We start from the raw sequence: 26,376 nt of genomic DNA on the forward strand, positions 1-26,376 counted from the left end.
CAGGAGATGTCCAATATGAAGTTCTCTCTGGAATAATTTCTCACAGAAGTTCTGGATATGTATTGAGAGCGTCACTGTAATAAGTGATTCTGACAAATGGACATTTATCAGCCACAAAGGAAGAAAGGAGTTTGTTTGGGCATTTTAGGTTGTAAATGCTTCCCTTCAGGAAGGCAAGCTGATGTTCAAAGCAATGGGGTGGGTTCTTTTTTTGTTTGTTTGTTTGTTTTCTTAATTGCTCAAGAAACTACCGTTGGTTACTTACTATTTCACTTGATTCTCTGCTGCTGTGAACTGCTATATCACCATTGAACTTACTTAATTTACACTAGTAAAGATATTGGCCAAAGTTGCTAACAGTGTAAAATTATTGAGATTGTTGGAAAAGTTCATAAGAAGGCAGCTCTAGCATTCTGTTATTTTTTTTTTGACCCTACATTAGACTACACTTTAAGACTACCCAGAAACTGCAGCTCATGCAGAATACAGCTATCAGTCTGCCCTTTGTTAAAGTTTCTCTCACAGACCACACTATGACTGCTCTATAAAGGCTCCACTGACTTTCAGTTCATTTCCAGCTGCAAGTTAGGATGGTGCGTTTTGAGTTGTAAAGTTCTTTATGATTTGGGCTTTATTTATATTAAAGATGTAAAAGTGCCTTCAGCAGTTAAGATAATTTTGGAACGCGCAGGTTGGCAGTCCTCATATTTGTATGTTTTTGGGACAGGAAACTCTCATTAGAGGGCCTGCAATTTGAATTTGTCTGGTCCGGAAGAGCTAGTTTCTGGTGACTTTCAGGGTATGTTGCAAAGTCAGTTGTATTTATTTACTTACACTTCTAGAGGGGGAGTGAGCAGAAAGTTTTTCGGTTTTGCTCAAGGAGTTTTTATTGCTATTAGTGACATTGTGTCAGTTTAGATTGATTATGGTATATGTCTGTATAGGATTGTTCGCCAAGAAAGTATAAGCTAGATCAGTGGAGCTACAGATTCATATCAGCTACAAAATTGGCCCTACGGTGGGCCTATTGCGTAAGTAAAATAAATACAAATCGTTCTGCAATGCAGTAGAATTGCACAGAAAGCAAATGCTACTTTGGCTACACATGCAAACATGTCTACTGTGCTGTCCATTACTTGTTAAAGTTTTATTTATGACATGAAAGTTGTAAAATATTTCCTTTCCATTGAATGTTTGTGTGTTCTGTTTTTTGTTTGTTTGTTTGTTTTTGTTTTCAGGCATACTTTATATTGCTTGTATTTTTTTTGTCCAGGTTAGTTTCCTGTGAGTGTTTTTTTTTTTTCCCCCAACTCTTTCCTTGTAGCAGCATGCCCCAAGTTAGTGTCACCTCTAAACTTAATAATTAACAGCTAGTCAATATTTCAATATTATTAGTTACTCCTGTGCTTTATACCAACCTCCTTGACATTCTTCATATACTTTTTCTATAATTTTGATGACTTGGCAATTAAGAAAAAATCAATCAATCCAGATTGTCCACCATGGTTTGTTCTGCATGCAGGGAGGGCATTTGTTCCAAATAGTTCCCTGATATTCTCCTCTATATGCACATATATCTGTGTGCATATCTTAATAGCTTATTCATTTTATTGGGCGTTAAGTCAAAATGTGTGCATGGGGATGTAATTTATCCATAAATTAAGTATTTAAATTCTTATCCCATTTCAGAGAATATAGTATAGCTTGCTAGTAATTGTTGGTTTTAACATGTGAGGTGTTTCTTCTTTTACTTGTCTAGATGAAAAATTGAAGCAGCATCAGTTAGCTGAACTGCAAAACCTAATATGTTTGTGTCCCAAACTTAAAAGTGTTACTACTGATGTGGTTTTTTGTTTGTTTGTTTTTTTTTACAGAGTGCAGATATGAGTCCTGCCAGTAGTACCACTTCACTTCCTGTTAGCCCACTTACTGAAGAGCCAGTGCCTTTCAAGGTAAAGTGAATTCATTGTAGAATAAATATTTTATGACTGTTGGCTTATTATGTTGTTTTTTCTGTGAGGTGCCCTTAATAGCACTTTCCTTTTATTAAATTGGTACCAGCTGATATTTTAGTATTCTTCTGAGCAAGCTGATAACATCATTGTATGCACTTGAGAAGATGTGAAAATAAAATGTTTTGATTGTAGGAGGGTTATTTTTCTTCTGATGATCAAGGTTAAAGGTATAAACCATCTTTGAAAAACAAAAAAAGATTTTGTTTCAGTCTGCTAAGGTTGTGACATGTTTATATGTGATATCTCTGATATCTTCCTTTGATTTCTGTTTACTTTGTGTTTTAATCTAACTTATGTTTTTGTACATCAATTTACTAATCCATCACCATTAAGTCCTCTGGTCAGAAACAGTTTTATAGTAGATCCATTGCAAAACACTTAAATCTGATATCAGATCATTCTGATACTAAATATGCTTAGGAACTTAAATTGTGAAAGAAAGTAACTTTAAAATACTACTTTGTAAATATACTATTGGGCCAAAAGTGGTAAATAAATCAAACAAATAACTCTTTAGAAATGAGGCCGCTGAAATGGGGCTAGCATGGGTCGACTGCTACAGTTCTCGGAATGGTAGCAGTATTAGTCTGTATCAGCAAAAACAATGAGAGGTCTTTGTGGCACCTTAGAGACTAACAAATTTATCTGGGCATAAGCTTTCGTGGGCTAAAACCCAATTCATCAGAATCATGGAGTGGAACATACAGTAGGGAGGTATACCATATCAGCCACACCATCAGAGGCTCGTCCACCTGCACATCTACCGATGCGATACATGCCATCATGTGCCAGCAATGCCCCTCTGCCATGTACATTGGCCAAACTGCACAGTCTCTATGCAAAAGAATAAATGGACACAAATCTGACATTAGGAATCATAACATTCAAAAAATAGTAGGAGAACACTTCAATCTCTATGGTCACTCAGTAACAGACCTAAAAGTGGCAATTCTTCAACAAAAAAACCTTCAAAAACAGACTAACCTGAAACTGCAGAACTGGAATTAATTTGCAAACTGGACACCATCACATTAGGCCTGAATAAAGACTGGGGGTGGTTGGGTTATTACAAAACCTAAACCTAATTTTCCCCTTACTAATTTCCCGCTACTGTTACTCACACCTCCTTGTCAACTGTTTGAAATGGGCCACTCTCATTTCCACTACAAAAGTTGTTTTTCCTCCCTTGGTATCCTGCTGTCAATTGAAATGGCTCATTAGCACTGACCCCCCACGTGGTAAGGCAACTCCCATCTTTTCATATGCTGTATATTTATACCTCCCTACTGTATATTCCACTCCAGGCATCTGATGAAGTGGGTTTTAGCCCACGAAAGCTTATGCCCAAATAAATTTGTTAGCCTCTAAGGTGCCACAAGGACTCTTCATTGTTTTTGCTACAGTTCTGTAGCTAAATCCAGCTAATTGTTGCTAAAGGTGCTTTGGAAAGCAGTACTTGGGCAGCCTTTATCATGTCACAGAGAGAGTGTTCCTTTCCATTATGTAATAAGTGAGAATGAATAGGTGTTTTTGCCTAGTCAAACACAATGACTCCTTGATGCAATTGTTTTTGGGTTGCCCCCAGCCATGTGAATAGAGTGGTGACTGAATGAGAGCCTTAACACAAATTATCTTTATTGTGCTTGGGCATGAAACTCAAGAATATATACTGAGGAGTTACTTGAACAGTGGCTTCAGGGTACCAAGAGAAGAGGGGGCAAGAGAGAGTGCTGATGGTTGATTAAAATGGTTCAAACATGGTTGTTTTTGCTGGAATTCTGAAAGTGGAACTGCTTCTTCTATGGGTTATAAGATTTGCTGTGCCTTGACAATCCAAATACTTCCTTGAGAGTATAAATATTTTTGCATAAAGCACTAAAATACTGTACTCTGTGTTTGCATCCACTCTTTTTTCTTTGCAAAGGAGTAGGGATTTAATGGAAACTGGGACAGTAGCGCGCACACATACAGGTCCAAAGCTTGGTGCAGCTGACGGGTCAGTTTTCCATTTAACTAGTCCTGGTGTCTGAGACCCAAAACAGTCCCGGATTATTGCATTGAACAGCTTCTCTAATCTATCCCAGTGGGATTAGCCTGCTGGCACTGTCCCTCTCCTCCCACTAACATCCCCTCTAATCTGAGGGGAATCCACAGCTGCCTGTTTAAGGTGGCGTTAAGTGCCTTTGTGGTGTTGGAGCTGAGGGCACAGGGTCAGGACCAAGAATTGGACCCACATTGCAGAAACAAAATTCAGTGTATTAAATGTTAAACTCCTCCTCATCCCACTAAATTAATCAATCCTTCCCAATACTCTTGAGATCAATGAGACTACTTGCATATCAAGGTACTACTCAGCATGAGTAAGGGTGAGAATCTAGCCCTAAACAGTTAATCTAGTCATTTAGGACTAGATCCTCAGCCGATATCAATCAGCAGAGCTCCACTGACTCCAAAAGATTTAGGCCAATTACACTATAGTGTATTAACTTTTAACAGAAGATTGTGTTTGAATACCTAAGATTGGCGTGTAAAAGAGCCAAATAGCCTGTGTTGTTCCAATAAGTAGACTTAAATGTTACTTCATTTTATGCTATATGCTGTGAAAATGGTACAGGGTACTCACAATAAAATAAGCATGTTTTGACTGCAGCGATTTATCACTGGCACCTTTTTTCATTTACATTCACTTTTGAGAACAGGATAACTACTTTGTTCTGGAATTCATGTACATTTTGAGGTCAGGCACAAGAGAAAGTCAAATACATCTCTCAGCCAATGCCATTAAGTAGAAATAAAGTAATATAAAATGCAACAATTTTTTTTTCTGTTATTGCTTCCTGACTCGCTCCAAGAGAAAGCAATATTGTTTCAGCAATAATGTGAGTGAGTGGCTTTACAAGCTATAGGCCTTTCCAAATACTGTCAGCATGTAATATTGGCTTTTGATGACAGGCAATGTATTACTCTGGCTAGTGCGATCATACTCCCCTCCCACCTCTCTGCTCCCTCGAAGACAACAGAGGTGGAACTAAACAACAGAGTTACAAGCACTAAGTCTTTGGGCTAGTTAATGATCTTCTGTACACAACTGAGTTTTTACATTAGATTGTGAAATTAAACCAAATCACTACTCATGATCTTTCAATACTGAGATTATCCTGGAAATTAAAGCTGTCCTTCCTTGTATTTCTCTTCTGTGGGAGAAAATCTATAGTCCTCTGTAAAGAAAGAAATCCCATAATCCTAATCCTATTATCCAACTAGACTAAAGCAAAATTTATAGTTGTAATGCAGAGCCTTTTGGGTTATGTGCTATATAAATGCAAGTTGGTGTTAAGACTGTTGTTGCAACATTAAGGTTATGATTTTAATCACCAGAAAGTTGGAGGTAAAGCTCCTAGAATAATCCCTGCTATGCCATTTCCCCTACCATTCATAACATCCCAGATTAATTTATGGCCCAGCTTCCACCTGTAATGGATCCTGCAGCACTTTGCCATTATATTTACCACATATCAGATCATGTTCATCTGTGAACTCCAAATTATATGAGAGGGGATTTGGAAACACTCAGAGGCAACTCCCAATTCAGTGAGAGAGGCAGCAGCTGGACCCATTTTTTTTAATTTGATTCGATCAATTTGAGATATTTCAGTGAATACAGCATCTATTTGTAGTTCTACGTGTTGCGCAAGAATTAGAATGCAAACCTTGCAATGAAAACAAGAAATAAAATAAACCATCCTCCGGGACCATTCACAGTTGAAAAAAAGAAAAAAAGAAAAATCCCCTCATAAAAAATGAATAAATAAAAAAATAATATATTTGAAGACATTCACCTCATTACTGTAATGGAAGAGTCAGCTTTTGCCTGGAGGAAAGAAGAACTTTGCAGAGTAGCCAGAAGGCTGACAAATAAGTGCATGTCTTCAGTATACTTTTCTTCGCATAGCTAGGTAAGGCTCACACTTACATACAGAGCAGCATTCTGTAGCTATGCATTTTAGAACCTTCGCATAAAAATGTTGTTCAGACATGCCTGCAGACAGTGCTGTTTTCGAAAGATCTTATCTCATTCAAATCAAATCCAGTTTTCAATTAGACACTTTCTATCCTCAGCTATTTCTACAGTTAAAGATTTTTTTTTTAAGAAGTTACAGTTTCCCTCCGAATGAAAAATAAACCTCTTCATGTTCTCATTTTCAGTTGAAGGTTTTTTGCTTAAGTTTTTTTTGTGTGGTGCGTCTGAGAAAAATCCACTTTGGATAGAGGCATAGTCCTATCCAAAGCATATGGAGTGTCTTGTAGGATCAGGGCCTAAGCCTGGAAAATATCCTTCTGAAAGTTGAAAATTGTAGAAAGTTAGGAACAACTTGAAAACAGGAGGTTAGAATGGCAACTCTCATATAACCTCAATGCTAGTGGTCATCCTTCATTATAATGATTAAATAGCAGCCAATGTGAATGAGATTTTGTTACATCCATACTAGTTTCAAGCTGTTATTAAAGAACAGTATTATTCGTGTACCGAGTACTCCTTTAATAACCAGCTAGCTAACATTTTCATTTTTGGGGGTAGATGCATTTTGAAAACCAACCCAAGGAAGGTAGAGGGGGGGGGTGTAGGGGTAGAGGGAACTTTTAAGATCAACTTCCAAGGCATCATTATTGGTATTTTCAGGACATGATCGTTTTCCCTCCTTACTCAGTCCTGCTAAATGGCTGTTGTGGTCCACTAGGAGTTGAGGATGCTCAGTCCATTAATTGGAGTGACCACAAATGCATGATAATGTCAGACATGTAAAAAAATACTACTCATCACCGATGAAACTACCAACCAGAGAGAAATTATTTTCCCACGATTTCTGGTAGATATATATGTGGGGGGAGAACTAGCTCTTGTAAACATGATATTCTCCCCCCACCCCACCCCCCAAGATGAGATAAGCTGGCTGCTTTTTCTGCCTGTGACCCTTTCCCTCCTTCTGTATTCTAATGGCAGACTTCCATGATACTTGGGGTCCTTGGAAGAAATTACCCCACAGAACATGCCATGTGTATCTTTCCTTCCATGCTGGCTAGGGAGTCTCTTAACTTTTCTGCAGTATCCTTCCAGTTATTAAGCGTGTCTGAAATAGGGTGCAATAACCTATAATGATGAGGAGTCATTGGTGCTACCGTTGGGTTCAAACTTTATCTAAACAAGGTACAAGTCAGGAAATTATCACTAGTGTATGTTTTAAAGAATGTAAGGCTATTTGCAGGCAGGAATATCTTGGAGATACTTTGTAATCAATCAGCGTAGTTAACCATACATTAACACCAAGCTTTTACTGGAAAATATTGGTTTTAACCATGCACAGGACACTGCCCTTACTTATAAACACACTTTTATTTTTCAAGTACTGCTGGAGTTTAATGACGGAGCCTTTAAGAAAAGAATGCTGAGTCTGTCATTTATTTTTTATTTGTACAGCACCCGGTACAACGGGGTCCCAGTCTGACTGGTTTGTAGTTGCTACCGCAGTATGAATGTTGTTAATAATGAACTGCATTTGAGATGCAGCCTTAATCTTAAACCTATTTTACTAATTAGGCATTTGAATTTAAGAAACAAATCCCTGTGTCCTCTGTCCTACTTCGACGGAGCTGAGAATTTCCTTTAGCATTTATTATCCCAGACTACTGCGTTCTGCCTTCTGTAATTAGTACTTTTGATGCTAATTCTGAGAGTGAGAAATGGCGGCAGCAGCAGCACAAGTAATGAAAGTGAGCGATCCCTGGCAATGCTACTGAAAGGGAGGGTAGGACTCGGCTAATAGTTCTCCCATTCATCCTCTAGCTCCTTTTTTCTGCAAATCTATTTCTGTGGGAGCTGTAGCCTGGATACTGGCTATATTTAACAGTCTTTCCGAGTGCTAAAGCATGTGATTCTTCGGTAGCCAGTGGCATTTTTATGTAGATCTATATCTGGAGATTTACTTTCCATCTGGCCAATAACCAAGCTGATATTTTATAACAGAATTATTTTGAACAGTCAATACAGAAGTAATCATGAGTGCTGGATAATATAGCTCAAATAGCTTTATGACTGATTGCTTTGTGGATCTAGTTAAAGAATGAGCCCTTGTTCTAATGTATTTAATAGAGATAATCACAAATCTGTATTATACTAAGAGTACAGCCCATTCCTGATGACACACAACACATTTACACTTTGTTAATTAGAAGTATCCAGTCTATGTTTTAAGCATTTGGTTGAACGTTCTCGAATGAGATCATTTTTAATGGGACAATTTTTTCTCCTCCAAAAGCATGTTCATCAATAGTCACAGTGGTCTGGCCCACTGAGCAGGTGCAGATTTAGCCTTCTAAGACTGTCACTCTGAACCCAAAGCTTCATTGCCTGAACATTCTGCCTTAACTGAACATCACCTAGGCACAATAGCATCTGTTTTTGCTCTTTCTATAGAAATAATTTCTCCTAAAGTGACTTGAGCATCCACATTAGTCACCCAGTTCCACTGACTCCTCGCTTGCTCCTTTTAGACCACACTATCCTCTGTTCTTCGCTGTTTTTAATCGGCTCCTTTCCACAGACTCTGCTTTGTGGCTTCTTCAAGGCCAATCTTTATGATGGGGGTAATCTCTCCGTTCTAGTGCACAATACCCTCCCTCTGCTTCTTTATACTATTCCTTAAAATCTGACTGATTTTTGGATAGACTTCCGATGCTTATGTTAACCCCAGTGCTTCCTGACCCTCAAGGGTAAACTTGTATGGGGTCATAGCCTGAGTTGGGTTGTGAACTCATTGTGGCAGGAGCCTCGTCTTATAATAAGTCTGTGAAGAGTTCGGACTCTATATATCTAAACCTCCTTACCATAGTATCGGAGCAGCTCATAAATAAAAAAAAATATCCTCAGTACACCCCTGTGAGGCAGGTGTTAGGAGTGCCCATGGAGAGACAGAGAGCGGTCACAGGAGTCCTAAGTGTCATGCCTCAACCTACGCTTCTCCCAGAGTAGTATCCTACAGTTCACCCCACTTTAGACTGGATCACTGAGCTACAGCACTCCCTGTTTCACAACCCAATTTATTCCAGCTGGCCCAAGTGGGTTTGGGTCCGGCTGTGGAATCCTCACTGGGAACTTGTGACAAGTACGCAGTTAAGTGACTCATGACTGCTTTGTCAAAGACCAGTATGATTTAGTTGTTCATAGAAACTTAGCAAGCAGAGAGAAACAGGATTAAAACAATATGTGTCAATATGTATCTCCTCTTACCTAACTTTTAAACTTCTTTGCAAATTTAGATAGGCTAGCTTATTCCAGACCCTCCTTCTGATTTAGAGGACCACCTTGCATCTCTCCAGACCCCTTCCCCTCCTCCCTAATGTGTCTCCCCCATTGAGTCTCACTTCCTGTTCCTGTTTGGGAATCTGTTTGTATTTTGCTTTCACGGGTAAGGCTTCCACATAGAATGAGTAACTGAACCTGTATTTGCTGATGCATAGTGCAAAATCTTAACCATATGACCCCCCACCCACCCTTCTGTCCCAGGCTTTGTGTGCATATGCTATTCATCTCTTTTAAGTTAGTTTGGCTTCCTTAATTTGATGAAGCTCTTCAACTTACTTAATTAATACAGTGGGACTTTCCTGTGCAAGGCAGAGAAAAATCAAAATTGTATACAGTTCACTAAAGCAGCCCTGCAGATCGTAATGGTATGATGCCTACTCTTTTCTGTACAGGTTTTGATACTGTGCTTATCACTGTAGTATCTCAAAGGGACTCCTAAGTGTCTAAATCACTGTTGAAAACAACTTTATGCTCCTAAGTCATTTAGTTCTTGCAATGCTGAGCAGAACAATGTCTAAATATCTTCAGAAATCGGGGCCTGGATGTCTTACTGGAAGATGCTTCAGTCAATCACAAATTATTAGGTTCTGCTTAAATGAACATAGCATGTCACCTTGAGCTACCCAATTACTGTGATAAATGCCCGGAAACCTACCTGCTTCAACAGAGCCCTAGTCTTGCTGCACGTGCCCTGACCTGAAGTTACAAATGTTAACTTTTAACTTTTTTCAGTATTGCATCCCCAAAGGGGTAGAGTGTGCCATGTACTAACGGAGCTAAATCCTGAGAAGTCAAGGTCAGGCTGAGAAGGATTAGAGCCATAGTATGAGCTCTTTCCTCCCCCCTCCCCACGCAAATAAATAAATAAATAAATAAAAAATTGAAGTGCAAGATGACTTTGCAAAATGCTGCTGTTTTTTTTTTCCTTTTGAGAGGGAGGGGAGGGCTGTATCCTTTACTTAAGTTGCCCTACATTTGGAATAACAACATTCCCAGCACTCCTATGAGGTATAGCAAATTTTGAGGTAATCTGAGTGAGCTTGTGGATTTTAGAGCACTTGAAATAGTCCACCTTTTAACAGAGAGGACCATTGTACTATAATAATTTCATGAGCCTGACCACAACTAGAGGATAAGCATTAGTCAAATCTTGGAAAAGGCCAGTTCTTGTTTCCTTCTCCAAAGCCTTCCTCAAAGAAAGAGGAAAACGGAATTAAAGCTAAGGGAAAAGTCTACTCATCCAGATCCAGCAGTCCTTCCTGAAGGCAGGGGAGCTATCAGACACTGAATGTTATGATAAGCAGAAAGGGTAAGTACGGCATAAATTCTGTAGGATTACAATCCCCTGAAAACCTGTCATAAAGCCAAAGACTGAATATTTTCCCTCAGGCTCCCTGGAAGGCCCTGGTCATTCAAACTAACGTTTCTGTGTCTTAAGTTTTCAAAGAATGTATTTTTATTAGGTGTATGGCTGATTCCTCCTGCCTTCACCTTGAATCTCCTCAGGCTAGTGACTGATGTGCAGAGTAGAGTAAATGTTACAGGCACATGGTCATCCAAAAAAACCCCAACTCTGGGACATCCCACTACCCCATCACTTATTTAGGATTATTATAAAGGACATGGGGTGAAATATTGGCCCCATTTAAACCGATAACCAAAATCCCATTGACTTGAGTTGGGCCAAGGATGTCTCCCAATGGTGTAGGATTGTTCTAAAGAGCTAACTGTCTGTATTGCACTAAGAATTGAACAAGTGTCCAGCTAACACCAGGATGTTTTAACCCACAAAGGTTGAAGTTCCTGAATGTAGCTCTGTCCAGAAAGACACTGATCTTTTCCTGGACTACTTCATTAGCAAGATCAGAGCTGCTCTTTTGACGACCGGGCAAATAATGGGTGACTGGAAAGCTTGTTCAATGATGTTTATTTATATTTTTATGTTATGTCATATTTGCTCTGAATAGCAACACATACAAGAGGGAATCTCAAGGGCTTATTCACAAGATATGATAGTGTCAGAACATCTGTATTTCACACAAAAGCCATTCACCCTACGAAATGTCATCGCAAAATGTCATGAGATGACTCGGTAGGAGTCCTTTCTTCAGTATCTATTTTTTTGTAAAAGATAAGGCCCTATAGAACTTTCAGTCAAGCCTTATATTTGTTGCTTTTTTACATTATTAAATAAGCAAGTGAGATTGTTGCAAATATTCTTGGGAAAGGTAGAGTGGCAACTCTACTAGCTGTTGCTATGACTTTTGGGCTATAGTCTGTGTGTGATATTGTGTGGGTTTTTTTTAAATGTAGTACAGTAAACCAGTTATGTGTATAGGAATAATACAGGTGTTCCCCAATACAGTCATTCTTTGTGCACGTGATACAAAGCCCAGTGAAATCAGTGGAAGTGTTTTTATTTACTTCAGCAACCAATAGATCAGTCCTATTAGCTAAATTGGTGGGGTTTCTCTATTAATTTAGTGCACAAGTAATCTGTATTAAGCATATAAAAATGGATGTTGAATCCAGTGTCATGTGGGCTGGTTAATGAACCAGAAAGCTGAGTATATTCTGGATTTCGACAAATGCAGGCAAACTCGCACAGCTGTGGTATGGATTATTTTTGAGATTCCTGTGTAGATCATTCAGTTCTCAACTCAATTTAAAAATAACGTTTGTTAACCAATATTCAAACACAAAGGAAAGAGCATCCCTACCTTGCAGCACTTACATGATAACTAATACTGTAAGAACGATAGACATTATTTTTACAGTACATAGTAAATATACTATTACTGAATTCAAATGTGCGTTGTAGGAAAATGGTTATTTAAACTTAATACTATAGTTTAATGAAAAAATGTAATTTCCTATTACTTTAATGTTATAATTATATTATAAATTGACCATATTGTTACCATAAACATTTTCCTGTGAAGTGATGTAAGCACACCACATGTGTGTCAAATTCTGCCGTGCCTTTCTGTTTGCTTCTAGTAGCAATTTATATTGGAATTTCCAAATTACCATCAACTTGAACTCTTTCCTGGCAGTATGGACCATAATTTATAACAGTACTAGTGGAGGGATTGCAATTGCTTTCTGTCCAGAAACTAAAATCCAGAGGCATGTGGCAGAGCCTTCTTTAAAACTGGCTCCCAGTAGTAGTCTGTCAAAGTCCAAGAGCGTTAGGAATTTTGACACATCTGATGATTTAAGCCTCATAATTTGGTAGGAGATTAACAGGGATGTGAGGAGAGTTTTTTGTTTATTGCATCTGATGAAGTGAGCTGTAGCTCACGAAAGCTTTTGCTCAAATAAATTGGTTCGTCTCTAAGGTGCCACAAGTACTCCTTTGCTTTTTGCGGACACAGACTAACACGGCTGCTACTCTGAAACCTTTCTTATTACTGTTTGTTTGGAGACACTGAATGCTACCATAAAGGATCAGAACCTTACTGTGTTAAGTTATTCCACTAGTATCTTACAGAGCATTGACTAGCTATTTGGTAAAGCTTGGTGGTGGTGTTTTGTTTATACAGATATCTGATTATGGGGGGGGTGTTATGAATTGTTATGTAAAAATAGTGTAAAATTTAGCAAGCAGTAACGCTTTAGCTAAGGGAGTAAGTAATGGGATTAATAACCTTTATACTCTGGAAGAAGAACAGGAGTACTTGTGGCACTTTAGAGACTAACAAATTTATTTGCGTATTTTTGCGGATACAGACTAACATGGCTGCTACTCTGAAACCAGTCTTTATACTCTGGGTTATTCATACAATTGTTGTCCTTCTCGTTACTGAGTGAAAAGAATCACCATCTGGTGACTTTTGAGAGACCTGTATGAAGTGAGTGGGTTATCCTAGTTCACTTTCCTGTGGATTAATGCCCTCATCACAAAACACATCCTCACATTGGGTACTAACTGGCTACCATGTCAGCAAGTCAAAACTGGAAAAAACCAAGGATGGAACTACTTTAGGCTTGGTAGCTTCAAATGGGGAGTAAGTCTAGTAGTGAAAAAGAGGGGACGGAAGGAACAATTTTGTTGCAATAAAACTTCACAAAGGCTTCTTAATTGTTTATTTTATCTGTTTTTCTGTTAGCCAAATTCCACTTTCCCTAAAGTGTGGGAATATCTGAATTTCAAATATATCTAGTGAGCGTGCCTGTAGATCTGATCTGATATCTATTGAAATAATTGGAAAAACTCCTGATTTCAATGGACTGTGGATGGAGGAACTCAAATTATAAAGCAGATAAGTGCAAAAACTATATGGAAGTTGTGGATGCTTTTCTGAATCCAAAACTGAATGATCTGAAATTACGATCCACTCTAAGGTGCATTTATGAGGCAGTACAGGGAAGCTGTCTTTGCACATGCTGTATCAGATCTATAGGTCCACAGAGGACTGAAGTCTTTAGAACTGTAAATCTGGTCTTCTTTCAGTTTACCCATTTGAAAAACAAGTCATGGTTTCTTACATCTACCTTAAAACAAACAATAAATAGCACAGACCCCAGCTGAGTATATGACCCCATAAGGTTTTGGCCAGCAAGGACAAATACACAATATTTAGAAAGCTTAAAAAGCAATGGAAGTGTCTACATAACTGACACATCTGATTATGGCAATGGCTTCATTGAATTAGCTGAGATGGGGCTATGGCAGATGAAGGCCAGAACTGTAGACTATTCTGAATACGAGAACTGAAAGACTATTAAAATGTAAAAGCTAAAGAAGGAATTAATTGGAGGTATAATGAAAACAAAGGTGGGGTTTTTTTGTTCGTTTGTTCCCCCCCCCCCCCCTCCAATAAATGAGTACCAGATTGCTCACTGGTCCTATTCCCAAATTCATATGCAGCTCAATGATTCTGTGAAACTCTTCATTTTATTTTCCTCTCTTAAAAGGCAGATGTCCCTCATGGTAAAGTCATTACTTCAATTTTCTGCATCTGTCTTTCATAGTTTAATTTTTAAACACTCTTAGAACTTCAGGGAAAGCTGCTACAGTTTATATTACAAATACAGAACCATACTTATTTACACCAGAAGAGTATTTAAATAACAAGCCTTGTTTGGGAGAAGGCGTAGAAAGGATTGGGTAGATCAGGACTGTATGGATACCATTTTCATAGAACTGGAAGGGACCTCGAGAGGTCATCTAGCCCAGTCCCCTGCACTCAAGGCAGGACTAAGTATTATCTAGACCATCCCTGACAGGTGTTTGTCCAACCTGCTCTTAAAATCCCCAATGATGGAGATTCCCCAACCTCCCCAGCCAATTTATTCCAGTGCTTAACCACCCTGACAGTTAGGAAGTTTTTCCTAATGTCCAACCTAAACTGCCCTTGCTGCAATTTAAGCCATTTGCTTCTTGTTCTATCCTCAGAGGTTAAGAACAACAATTTTTTCTCCCTCCTCCTTGTAACAATCTTTGAAAACTGTTATTGTGTCCCCCTCTGTCTTCTCTTTTCTGGACTAAACAAATTCATTTGCTTTTCAATCTTCCCTTTTGCTATATACCTTAGAACTAGGAGAAGGGGAAGTGGAATGGGATAAAGTCTTTTGGCTCAAAGTTAGGTAGTGCAGATTGAGTCCTAATCAGTAGGTACTGAAAATCATTACTGTCCCGCTGGCTGTTCGGTGGTTCTTGCTCTCAGTCCAGTTACCGTAACTGGATCAGTGGTTCTCTCACCTGAAATCAATACCATCAAATGCCTTAATTGTCGCTTTTGGGGATAGCTTTAGCAATCAGGCAAGGGAGTGAAATGCCATGGAGGTTTGAACTAGTCTTTCAGAGCCAGTCCTTCCAGAACAGTTGTGCTTGAAAATAGCAGGGCAAAATGGAGAAGCTTGTAATAGTCCACATGCTCTTTGGATAGACTATCTCCATTTCTGTAGTGGCTAATGAGATACTTTTCATAAATATTCAGTTATTGAAAACGGACTGAAGAGTTGGCTTGAAGGCCAAATGGAATATCCGGTGTTTGCTTTTTTTTTTTTAAGCAAGTAACATGAAAACATTAATATTGTAACATTCCCCAGGGTTCAATCTGTACTGTCGAACAGCGGTGTTGCCTGAACTTTCTAGCCTGGCATGCCTTTTACACTTCTTTACTGAAAGAAGAGCCACTCCTGGTCTGCTTACGCAGCCTTCAGCTGCACTGATCGCTCCCAGATCAATACATAAATGCTCTCCCAGCCACTCATGAACTACAGACAGGGTGACACCCACAAATTCTTAGTTCCAGCCTTGTTCCCCAGAAATCTATATCTTGCGCTCCTCAGGATTCTCTTGGACAGTGCAAGCTCATAAACAGTCTGTCATTCCAAGACTGAGAAATGATTATGAACTTTCCTCAAATTCTCAAGTAGAGGTTCCCCAACACTTCAGTCCAAACACACTGGATTGGATAAAACAATAAAAAAAAAAAGTTTATTTACTGCAGATAAATTTTAAGTAATCACAAATGATGAGGCATAAAAGTCAGAATTGGTTAGCCAAAAAAGAGATGAAAAATGCAAGCTAATATGCAAATGAACTTAAAAACTAAATGTGTGTCTCACCATAACCTGCAACAGTTTCCAGGCTGCATTTCCTGTTCAGGTGGGAACCTCTCCCCAGTTCTATGTTCTTCAGGTGTTTGTTGCTGCCAGGAGCAGAGCGATGAAAAGGGGATAATGTGGAGATGACGATCTATTATTTTTATAGGTTTCAGAGTAGCAGCCGTGTTAGTCTGTATTCGCAAAAAGAAAAGGAGGACTTGTGGCACCTTAGAGACTAACGAATTTATTTGAGCATAAGCTTTCGTGAGCTACAGCTCACTTCATTGGATGCATTCAGTGGAAAATACAGTGGGGAGATGTATATACATAGAGAACATGAAACAATGGGTGTTACCATACACACTGTAACCAGAGTGATCACTTAAGGTGAGCTATTACCAGCAGGAGGTCGGGGGTGGGGACACATCTTTTGTAGTGATAATCAAGGTGGGCTGTTTCCAGCAGTTGACAAGAACGTCTGAGGAACAGTGGGGGCTGGGGATAAACATGGGGAAATAGTTTTACTTTGTGTAATGACCCATCCACTCTCAGTCTCTATTCAAGCCTAAGTTAATTGTATACAGTTTGCAAATTAATTCCAATTCAGCAGTCTCTCCTTGGAGTCTGTTTTTGAAGTTTTTTTGTTGTAGTATTGCCACTTTTAGGTCTGTAATCGAGTGACCAGAGAGATTGAAGTGTTCTGTTCTCTGACTGGTTTTTGAATGCTATAATTCTTGACGTCTGATTTGTGTCCATTTATTCTTTTACATAGAGACTGTCCAGTTTGACCAATGTACATGGCAGAGGGGCATTGCTGGCACATGATGGCATCTATCACATTGGTAGATGTGCAGGTGAACGAGCCTCTGATAGTGTGGCTGATGTGATTAGGCCCTATGGTGGTGTCCCCTGAATAGATATGTGGGCACAGTTGGCAACGGGCTTTGTTGCAAGGATAGGTTCCTGGGTTAGCGGTTCTGTTGTGTGGTGTGTGGTTGCTGGGGAGTATTTGCTTCAGGTTGGGGGGCTGTCTGTAAGCAAGGACTGGCCTGTCTCTCAAGATCTGTGAGAGTTGGGGGCTGAAGGTGATGGCTAGTGGTGTCCTGTTATTTTCTTCTCTCTCTGTGGATTACCCCCCTTCTTCCCCCCAGTGTAGACAAATAGTCCCCTGTTGAGGTTTGAAGTGTCTCTGGGATAGAATGTAAATTTCTTGATTACACCTTTCCCCCTGCTGATGAATGGATAGTTAAGCAGGTAATGGCCTCTTAGCACCTTGCTGGTGTGCTTGTGTGTCTTTGTTTCTGAGAAGTCACTTTGTAGGTGTTACCCAGAATTTCAACATATTTCATTAACAATCATATAGCAAAATCTCATATTTTTACATGGAGTGTTGCTACACACATTTCATCAGGATAATAATATTCAGCAGTTTGTTTTTGAATGATCCCTCACAAGGCATATTTTCTACAAAATATCATAACCATATAAAAGTGATGAACATGGGATACAGTGTATCACATGAGATATAGGGTGTCACAAATATCCACAGATTTAGACTAACTTTTGAATAAAAATCTGAATGATACCTTCTGATTATCCTAATAATTCACTATCAGATGGAAAAGGCTTGGGAAACCTGCTATAAAAATTGTTTGAAAATCCACCGAAGAAATCTCTGTAATCTGTCTAGTGGAACATGTGGATTGATGGAACAAAGATTTCAAGACTTGCAAAAGGAAATAAGAAGAGAAATGGTGAATATGAATGATTGAAAATACTTCCTAAGATGTTAGAGTATTTATTAATGAGCTATGCTACATTTCAGATGTCAACTTACTCAGCTTACTCAACTTACTTACACGCTTGGTTATGTCTTCTTTTATAATATGAAAGAGAAACATTGAGGATTATATTTCATGCTAGATTTTCACAATTATATTGTTACAGTGCTATTAGCGGGTGAAATTTGCCTCCCTGCGAAGCAGAACGCAAAGGCAGTGGTTCTCAACTGGGGATGGGGGGGGGGGGGTACATAGAGGTCTTCCAGAGGGTACATCAACTCATCTAGATACCTGCCTAGTTTTACAACAGGCCACAGAAAAAGCACTAAAGTCAGTACATACTAAAATTTCATACAGACAATTGTTTATACTGCTCTGTATACTATGCACTGAAATGTAAGTGCAATATTTATATTCCAATTGATTTATTTTTGTAATTATATGGTGTCATAACCATACAGCTAAGGGAAGCCTAGAATTCCTCCTTACCTGTATGCGGTTAAGAAGCTCAAATAACCTGGCTGGCACCTGACCAAAAGGACCAGTGGGGAAGATACTTTCAAATGTGGGGGAGGGGGGGAAAGGGCGGGGGAAGGCTTTGTTTTGTGTGTTCTCATGGGAATCAGAGAAGCATGATGTCAGAAAACTCCTTCTCCTATAAACCATCCTAAAAGTCTCTCGTATTACAAAAATGGTAAGTAAAAGTCAGGCAAGGTATATTAGATTATCTTTTGTTTTGCTTGTGAATTTTTCCTTTGTTAGAGGGAGGTTTATCTCCTGGTTTTTGTAACTTTGAAACTAAGCCTAGAGGAAGTTCTGCTATGTTTTTGAATCTTTTGTTACCCTGTAAAGTTACTTTCCATCCTGATTTTACAGAGGTGATTTTTACTTTTTTATTTTTTAAATAAAATCCATCGTTTAAGAACCTGACTGATTTCTCTAGTGTCCCAGGGGTTTGGGTCGGTGATCACTTGGTAACCAATTGGTTAGGCTATTCTTCTCAAGCCTCCCCAGGAAAGGGGGTATAAGGGCTAAGGGGGATATTCTGGGGGAATAGGAACTCAAAGTGGTCCTTTCCCTGATTCTTTGTTAAATCACTTGGCGGTAGCAGGGTACCCTCCAAGGGCAAAGAATTTGTGCTTAGGGTAAGTTTTAACCTAAGCTGGTAGAAATAAGCATAGGGGATCTTTCACGTGGGTCCCCACATCCGTACCCTAGAGTTCAGAGTGGGGAGGGAACCCTGACATATGGTAAAAATGAGAAAGTGAGCAATTTTGCAGTAGTAGCATGCTGTGACACTTTTGTCTGATTTTTGGTAAGCAAGTAGTTTTTAAGTGAGGTATAACTTGAGGTACACAAGACAAATCAGACTCCTGAAAGGGGTAGTACAGTAGTCGGCAAAGATTGAGAGCTAAGGGCATATTTTGAATGTTTAGGTGGGACTAATGTGGTGGATAAATGTAGTGTTGGCCTTCTGCATAGACAAGACTGAGACAGGACTTGATTCTGATCTCTCAGTGGTTTTGCCCTGGTATAACCCCATTGATTTTTCATGGAGTTACTTGAAAGGAGTTAGTTAGCCTTGATTCACATGGATGTGAGGGGAAAATCCTCACCAAAGTTTACATGTTACAACTTTGGAAAAATATAGCCTAAAACTATAATTTAAGTTAATAGATATTGATATATATTTAAAAAAAAAATTAACCACAGCAGGCTTGTGACAATCAAGATCCAGTTTATATGTAATCATAGAGCAAGCCACATAGTACTGACTGTATCTCTCAGTTGTAAGAAGAAACTGATCTGAGAAGAACTGTAGGAATTACCGCATCCTTTTATACAAGTGGATCAATGTTTCTACCTTTTGATTAATTGTTATAATTTTAGGTGTAGTTATCACTTTAGGCTTGTTGAAATTGGTCAGAGTGTTACTAGATTAATTCTATTCACTGTCTTTTCTGTGGTTGCAAATCAACATTTCTAAATCTTGCCAGTTTGGTGGGCCAGACTTACCCCTTCTCCAGACACTTTCAGATGTTCTCAGGCTGCTCCATCCCTCTGTCGTGAAAGCTCATACTCTAATAAATTTGTTAGTCTCTAAGGTGCCACAAGTCCTCCTGTTCTTTTTTCATTTGTCAAGGTTTTTCTGATTTACTGCTGAACTGCACTAGTGCAGTGCCAAGTGTTTTAACACAATATAGCATTTATGACAGGTTTCAGAGTAGCAGCCGTGTTAGTCTGTATTCGCAAAAAGAAAAGGAGGACTCGTGGCACCTTAGAGACTAACATTTATTTGAACATAAGCTTTCGTGAGCTACAGCTCACTTCATCGGATGTAGCTCACGAAAGCTTATGCTCAAATAGATTTGTTAATCTCTAAGCCCTGGTCTACACTAGGAGTTTAGGTCGAATTTAGCGGAATTAAATCGATGTAAACCTGCACCTGTCCACACGATGAAGCCCTTTTTTTCGACTTAAAGGGCTCTTAAAATTGATTTCCTTAATCCACCTCTGACAAGTGGATTAGCGCTTAAATCGGCTTTGCTGGGTCAAATTTGGGGTACTGTGGATGCAATTAGATGGTATTGGCCTCCTGGAGCTATCCCAGAGTGCTCTATTGTGACCGCTCTGGACAGCACTCTCAACTTAGATGCACTGGCCAGGTAGACAGGAAAAGGCCCACAAACTTTTGAATTTCAGTTTCCTGTTTGCATGGTCACCTGCAGCTTGCCTCGCTGGCCAGAGCTCCTCAGCAGAGGTGACCATGCAGAGCTCATCAACAGAGGTGACCATGATGGAGTCCCAGAATTGCGAAAGATCTCCAGCATGGACCGAACGGGAGGTACGGGATCTGATCGTTGTGTGGGGAGAGGAATCCGTGCTATCAGAACTCCGTTCCAGTTTTTGAAATGCCAAAACATTTGTCAAAATCTCCCAGGGCATGAAGGACAGAGGCCATAACAGGGACCCGAAGCAATGCTGCATGAAACTTAAGGAGCTGAGGCAAGCCTACCAGAAAACCAGAGAGGCAAACGGCCGCTCCGGGTCAGAGCCCCAAACGTGCTGCTTCTATGATGAGCTGCATGCCATTTTAGGGGGTTCAGCCACCACTACCCCAGCCGTGTTGTTTGACTCCTTCAATGGAGATGGAGGCAACACAGAAGCAGGTTTGGGGGACAAGGAAGATGATGATGATGAAGTTGTAGATAGCTCACAGCAAGCAAGCGGAGAAACCGGTTTTCCCGACAGCCAGGAACTGTTTCTCACCCTGGACCTGGAGGCAGTCCCCTCCCGGACCCACCCAAGGCTGCCTCCCGGACCCGCCAGGTGGAGAAGGGACTTCTCGTGAGTGTACCTTTTAAAATACTATACGTGGTTTAAAAGCAAGCATGTTCAATGATTAATTTGCCCTGGCATTTGCAGCTCTCCAGGATGTACTGCCAAAGTCTTTGCAAAAGGTTTCTGGGCAGGGCAGCCTTATTCCACCCACCATGGTAGGAGACTTTACCACACCAGGCCAGTAGCACGTGCTCGGGAATCATTGTAGAACAAAGCATTGCAGTGTATGTTTGCTGGCATTCAAACAACATCCATTCTTTATCTCTCTGTGTTATCCTCAGGAGAGTGATATCATTCATGGTCACCTGGTTGAAATAGGGTGCTTTTCTTAAGGGGACATGCAGAGGTGCCCGTTCCTGCTGGGCTGTTTGCCTGTGGCTGAACAGAAGTGTTCCCTGCTGTTAGCCGGGGGGGGGGGGGGGGGAGGAGGAGGGGCTAACCACATGGTGGGGGGAGGCAAAATGCGACCTTGGAATGAAAGCACATGTGCTGTGTATGTAATGTTCACAGCAAGATTTACCGTGAAAGAGTGTAGCCAATGTTCTAGAAAATGTCTTTTTAAATACCACTGCCTCTTTTTTTTTCTCCACCAGCTGCATGTGTTTCAGTGATCACAGGATCTTCTCTTTCCCAGAGGCTAGTGAAGATCAGAAGGTGAAAAAAACGCACTCATGATGAAATGTTCTCTGAGCTCATGGTGTCCTCCCACATTGACATAGCACAGACGACTGTGTAGAGGCAGACAATGTCAGAGTGCAGGAAAGCACAATATGACCGGGAGGAGAGGTGGCGGGCTGAAGAGAGTAAGTGGCGGGCTGAAGCTCAAATGTGGCAGCAGCGTGATGAGAGGAGGCAGGATTCAATGCTGAGGCTGCTGGAGGATCAAACCAATATGCTCCAGCGTATGGTTGAGCTGCAGGAAAAGCAGCAGGAGCACAGACCGCCGCTACAGCCCCTGTGTAACCAACCGCCCTCCTCCCCAAGTTCCATAACCTCCTCACCCAGATGCCCAAGAATGCGGGGGGGGGGGCCTCCGGCCACCCAGCCACTCCACCCCAGAGGATTGCCCAAGCAACAGAAGGCTGACATTCAATAAGTTTTAAAGTTTTAAACTTTTAAAGTGCTGTGTGGCCTTGTCCTTCCCTCCTCCACCACCCCTCCTGGGCTATCTTGGTAGTTATCCCCAGTTTTGTGTGATGAATGAATAAAGAATGCATGAATGTGAAGCAACAATGACTTTATTGCCTCTGCAAGCGGTGATCAAAGGGAGGAGGGGAGGGTGGTTAGCTTACAGGGTAGCGTGAACCAAGGGGCGGTGGGTTTCATCATGGAGAAACAAACAGAACTTTCATACCGTAGCCTGTCCAGTCATGAAACTGGTTTTCAAAGCTTCTCTGATGGGCACTGCGCCCTCCTGTGCTCTTCTAACTGCCCTGGTGTCTGGCTGTGCGAAACCAGCAGCCAGGCGATTTGTCTCAATCTCCCACCCCACCATAAACGTCTCCCCCTTACTCTCACAGATATTGTGGAGCACACAGCAAGCAGTAATAACAGTGGGGATATTGGTTTCACTGAGGTCTAACCGAGTCAGTAAACTGCGCCAGCGCGCTTTTAAACGTCCAAATGCACATTCCACCACCATTCTGCACTTGCTCAGCCTGTAGTTGAACAGCTCCTGACTACTGTCCAGGCTACCTGTGTATGGCTTCATGTACTGTGTGCCACAAGTACTCCTTTTCTTTTTGCGAATATAGCATTTAGTGTGTCAGTTTTTGCAAGCTGACAAAGGAATTTTGGCAGGTGAATATTTGTGAAAATGCATGAACACAGTCATTAGGTTGGGAGAAATCTTCTTGTAGGGAATGCTATCTGTTTCCCAAACCTTTCTTAAATAGGTATTTTCTTAGCTTTTTCCCATGGCAACATTGGTAAGATATTTGTCTTACTCTATAGTTGGATTGGCAATTGTGGGCTTTGGTTGATACGATATTCAGCTGTATCTTCATCAATTTTGCTTATACCTTGTAAATCCTAGAGGGTACTAACACACATACATTTATATTCTATTATGGTAATTTTAATATGGTATTTATGATCAGTTTCAATACATAACATTTATAATCCTTTACGTTGTTCATCCTATGGGCATTTTGCATCTTTCTCTATCCCCTTTTTTGGCCCTACAGGCCCAAAATGGGTGATTCCTGAACTGTTCACTGATTTTGGTAATCATCATTGATGTCTGAGTATGAATGCCAATTTTGTAATTCCTGGTCAAACATAACTTAAAAACAAAAATATTATTAAATTAAATCAATTTTAAGGTAATGTACAGTTTGTAGGCAGCAAGAAGTCCTTGGAGTAAATAAAAATGACAGCGTCACAGTATTAGTTAATTTTTCCAATTTTGTTTTGTGATCTGTGCTACAATTATATAAATGCTGTGCACATACCATCCAGATGAATTAGGCATGTGAATTCTAGGGCAGGAAGTTGCTCAACATACATAATGAATTACTATGTGTATGACCGCCGCAGAATATTTAAGGACCTTGCAGACATCCTCAGAACTCCTGTGACACAGTAATATTTTCCTCATTTTATGGAAGGGAACTTGAGGTTCCAACAAGGTAACTGATATTGCTCAACTATTTGTCTGAACTGTGAACTGAACACAGGTTTTCTGATGCCTTGTTCCTGTGATTTGGTTTTTCCTTCAAGTCCTGTTTGCACCGCCCACCCAAGCGTGGTGTAGAGATAACCTTGTGAACAACCCTTCTCTCATTCACAGTCATGTGGGATTGTGTAACTTGCCTGTGGTAATTGCTTAAATAGAAGAGTGAAACTAGGGAAATATTTATTGTGCTTTTAATGCAATTTAGCAGCCGGGGGTTAGGGGGAGGAGCAGCTAGCATCATGTGGCTGCCAACTCTGCAGGTCACCAGCAGGTGCTGTGCAGGCCTTCCAGCGCTTTACAGAGCGCCATGAAAAATGACTTGAGAGAATGATTCTTCAGGTTTTACTTTCCCTATTATTTTGTGGGAAACATGCAGTAGTTAGTTAACGTTCACATTTCTGTGTTCTATTTACAGTTCTTCCACCTCCTCATTTTGGGACACTTCCTGTTCCCACAGATGTGATCCTCCAATCTGTTCTGGGGAGCCACCCCAGGAGTGCCTTTATGGTTGTGAAAGAATCACTTGTTTAAATAGTATTGAGTATGGTGATGTCAATCAAGGTACAATATTACATTTGCATTATACAATTGCTACAAAATTTCAGTCATCCCTCCACCATAACTAGGTGTGGAGTATAATTGTCCATCCCTATCCAAATTCCCCATTTCTCTTCTCACCCTCCCCTGCGGCATGTCTAAATTCTAGATTAAGTCCTGTACAGCAGGGATGCAAGTATGTATCTGTTGTATGGGGTGCCTAGCATACCTTTGTGAAAGGTACAAACAAACAGTCGCAATGCTCATCATATACTTCCTGTACATATTGTTTGTTTCCTTAAGAATGCTAGAAAAAGGAGAAATGAGTTGCATGAATCTCAAGAAGTGTATGTCTAGTGGAAAATGGGCTGAGTTAAGCTGAGTTGTGGTTATGATGCAGGGGCTGGGTGGGTCCGGTATCCCTTGAGATGCATCCTGGGGGTCCCTATTTGACTATGCAGTAACGGCATCCCTTCAGTTACTGCTGACCGAGTGAGAAAATGCGGGTAAACGGGATGTGATGAATTGGGGTGGTGACAGGTTGCAGAGAGATAGGCCTTCAGTTCTTCAGAGAGTGGGAGACTTGTCAGACAGAAGGTAAGAAAAGCATCTTGCCTGAAAATGTGGCTTTTAATATCAGTACGAGCATTGTGAGATATCGGCAGACCGTGACCTGACTTTTTGATTTGTGCTATTGAATGGAAGGTCAGCAGCTAGTAAAGTGGCTACTGTGCCTAATTAAGTTGAAGTGTATGTATAACAGAATTGATTGGGTGATTTTGTAGGGATGGTATTACTCCAGGTGGCTGAAGTGAGGTGCTCTATATAACCAGAGCCACATGGCTGTGTTGTTTGCAGCCAGCATTCAATGGCAGAAGTTGCCCATTCCAAAATGGATCTGATGGAATGAGTCAACTTTCTGCTATACAAGGAAAGGAATATTTCATTGCTATACAATGCAAGTTTTTTCTCAAACTATTCCAAGACTAATTAAATGTCTGAATATATTTGCACACTATTACTTTATATTTTAGTCCAGAAAGTAAAAAGTTAATGAACTTTGGGTAATCAAATGCAGTGAGTTGTGTTCCCGTTCATTAGAAGTGTTTTGAATCAGACAAATATATTATTATAATTAATGTTCTACTTTGTACCCAAATTTAATTAATCTGTAGACACAGATATATAGAAAATCCTCTAAGCTGTCTCTATACTACATAAAAATATCCACGGCTGACAACAGAAGGCACCAAAGGGTGCAAAGGAAGCAGTGCTGAGCGCCAAATATAGCCATCTGTGTTCTGTGCCAGGTAAGCTGCATCCATTGCTGACATCTGCTAGGAGCAACTTTTTTTTTTTCCTTAGTTAAAGCTTTCATGAAGCAGTGGGTTGATTTCTAACCTGGTTAGACAACTCTTTTCATATGTAAGCCTGGGCATTTTTATTGTGTGCATAGGAAAAGTTAAACATTTTAAAAACTATGTTCAAGTGATACCTTTGTTCTTCAGCACGGAAGAGTCAAAGGACAAAAAAACCTGATGGTTAGACTACTTCTGGCTCATGAAAATGTTTACAGTTTCACCCTTAAATTTTCTTGTTGAATATACCTGGAGATAATCTGCTGGTAAAGCAGAGTGGTTCCATTGTGCAGCTTTGGTAGTTAAAATATTAATCCTGCCAAACCAGAAAAGTTGATCCCCACCAAATATTAATGCAGGGCTCGGTGACATGGCTGACCTCACAGTTAACAAGCGACTGGCAGCCCACAGAAAGGGAATGGCCAAAAAATTCCAAGCAATTTGGTTTGACTTCATAGAGATCTATGATTAACGTAATCCCTGAAGATTGATAGGTTGCTGCTTCTCCTAACCTCTCTTTATCCTAACTCTATTTACTTTGTGCATTATGATGAATCTGGTATTTTGGCATAGTTGTATTTTGAAAAAAAATAATAAAAGTTATAAATAAACACACAGTAAAATTAGGCTCATTAGTTGGGTTGTTTTAACATACAAGCTCTAAGCAGTAAAGGTAAAATTGAATGAATGGTGTGTTACCAACATGTTTACAGGAACTGGGTAGCCATTGTCAAGTTAAATGAACAGA

At 40.1% G+C, this 26,376-nt stretch overlaps 1 protein-coding gene across 5 annotated transcripts in view; it reads left to right on the forward strand.

The window, feature by feature from the left end:
• Positions 1-26,376, forward strand: part of CCSER1 (coiled-coil serine rich protein 1) — a 1,061,474-nt gene that overhangs the window by 531,841 nt on the left and 503,257 nt on the right. For all 5 annotated transcript variants that reach the window (XM_073340691.1, XM_073340694.1, XM_073340695.1 and 2 more), the window contains exon 7: positions 1,875-1,952. In XM_073340691.1, coding sequence (XP_073196792.1) covers positions 1,875-1,952 — 78 coding nt within the window. The remainder of the gene's footprint in view (positions 1-1,874; positions 1,953-26,376) is intronic.

The sequence above is a fragment of the Lepidochelys kempii genome, chromosome 4 (assembly GCF_965140285.1).
Source record: "Lepidochelys kempii isolate rLepKem1 chromosome 4, rLepKem1.hap1, whole genome shotgun sequence".
NCBI classification, from domain to species: domain Eukaryota; kingdom Metazoa; phylum Chordata; order Testudines; family Cheloniidae; genus Lepidochelys; species Lepidochelys kempii.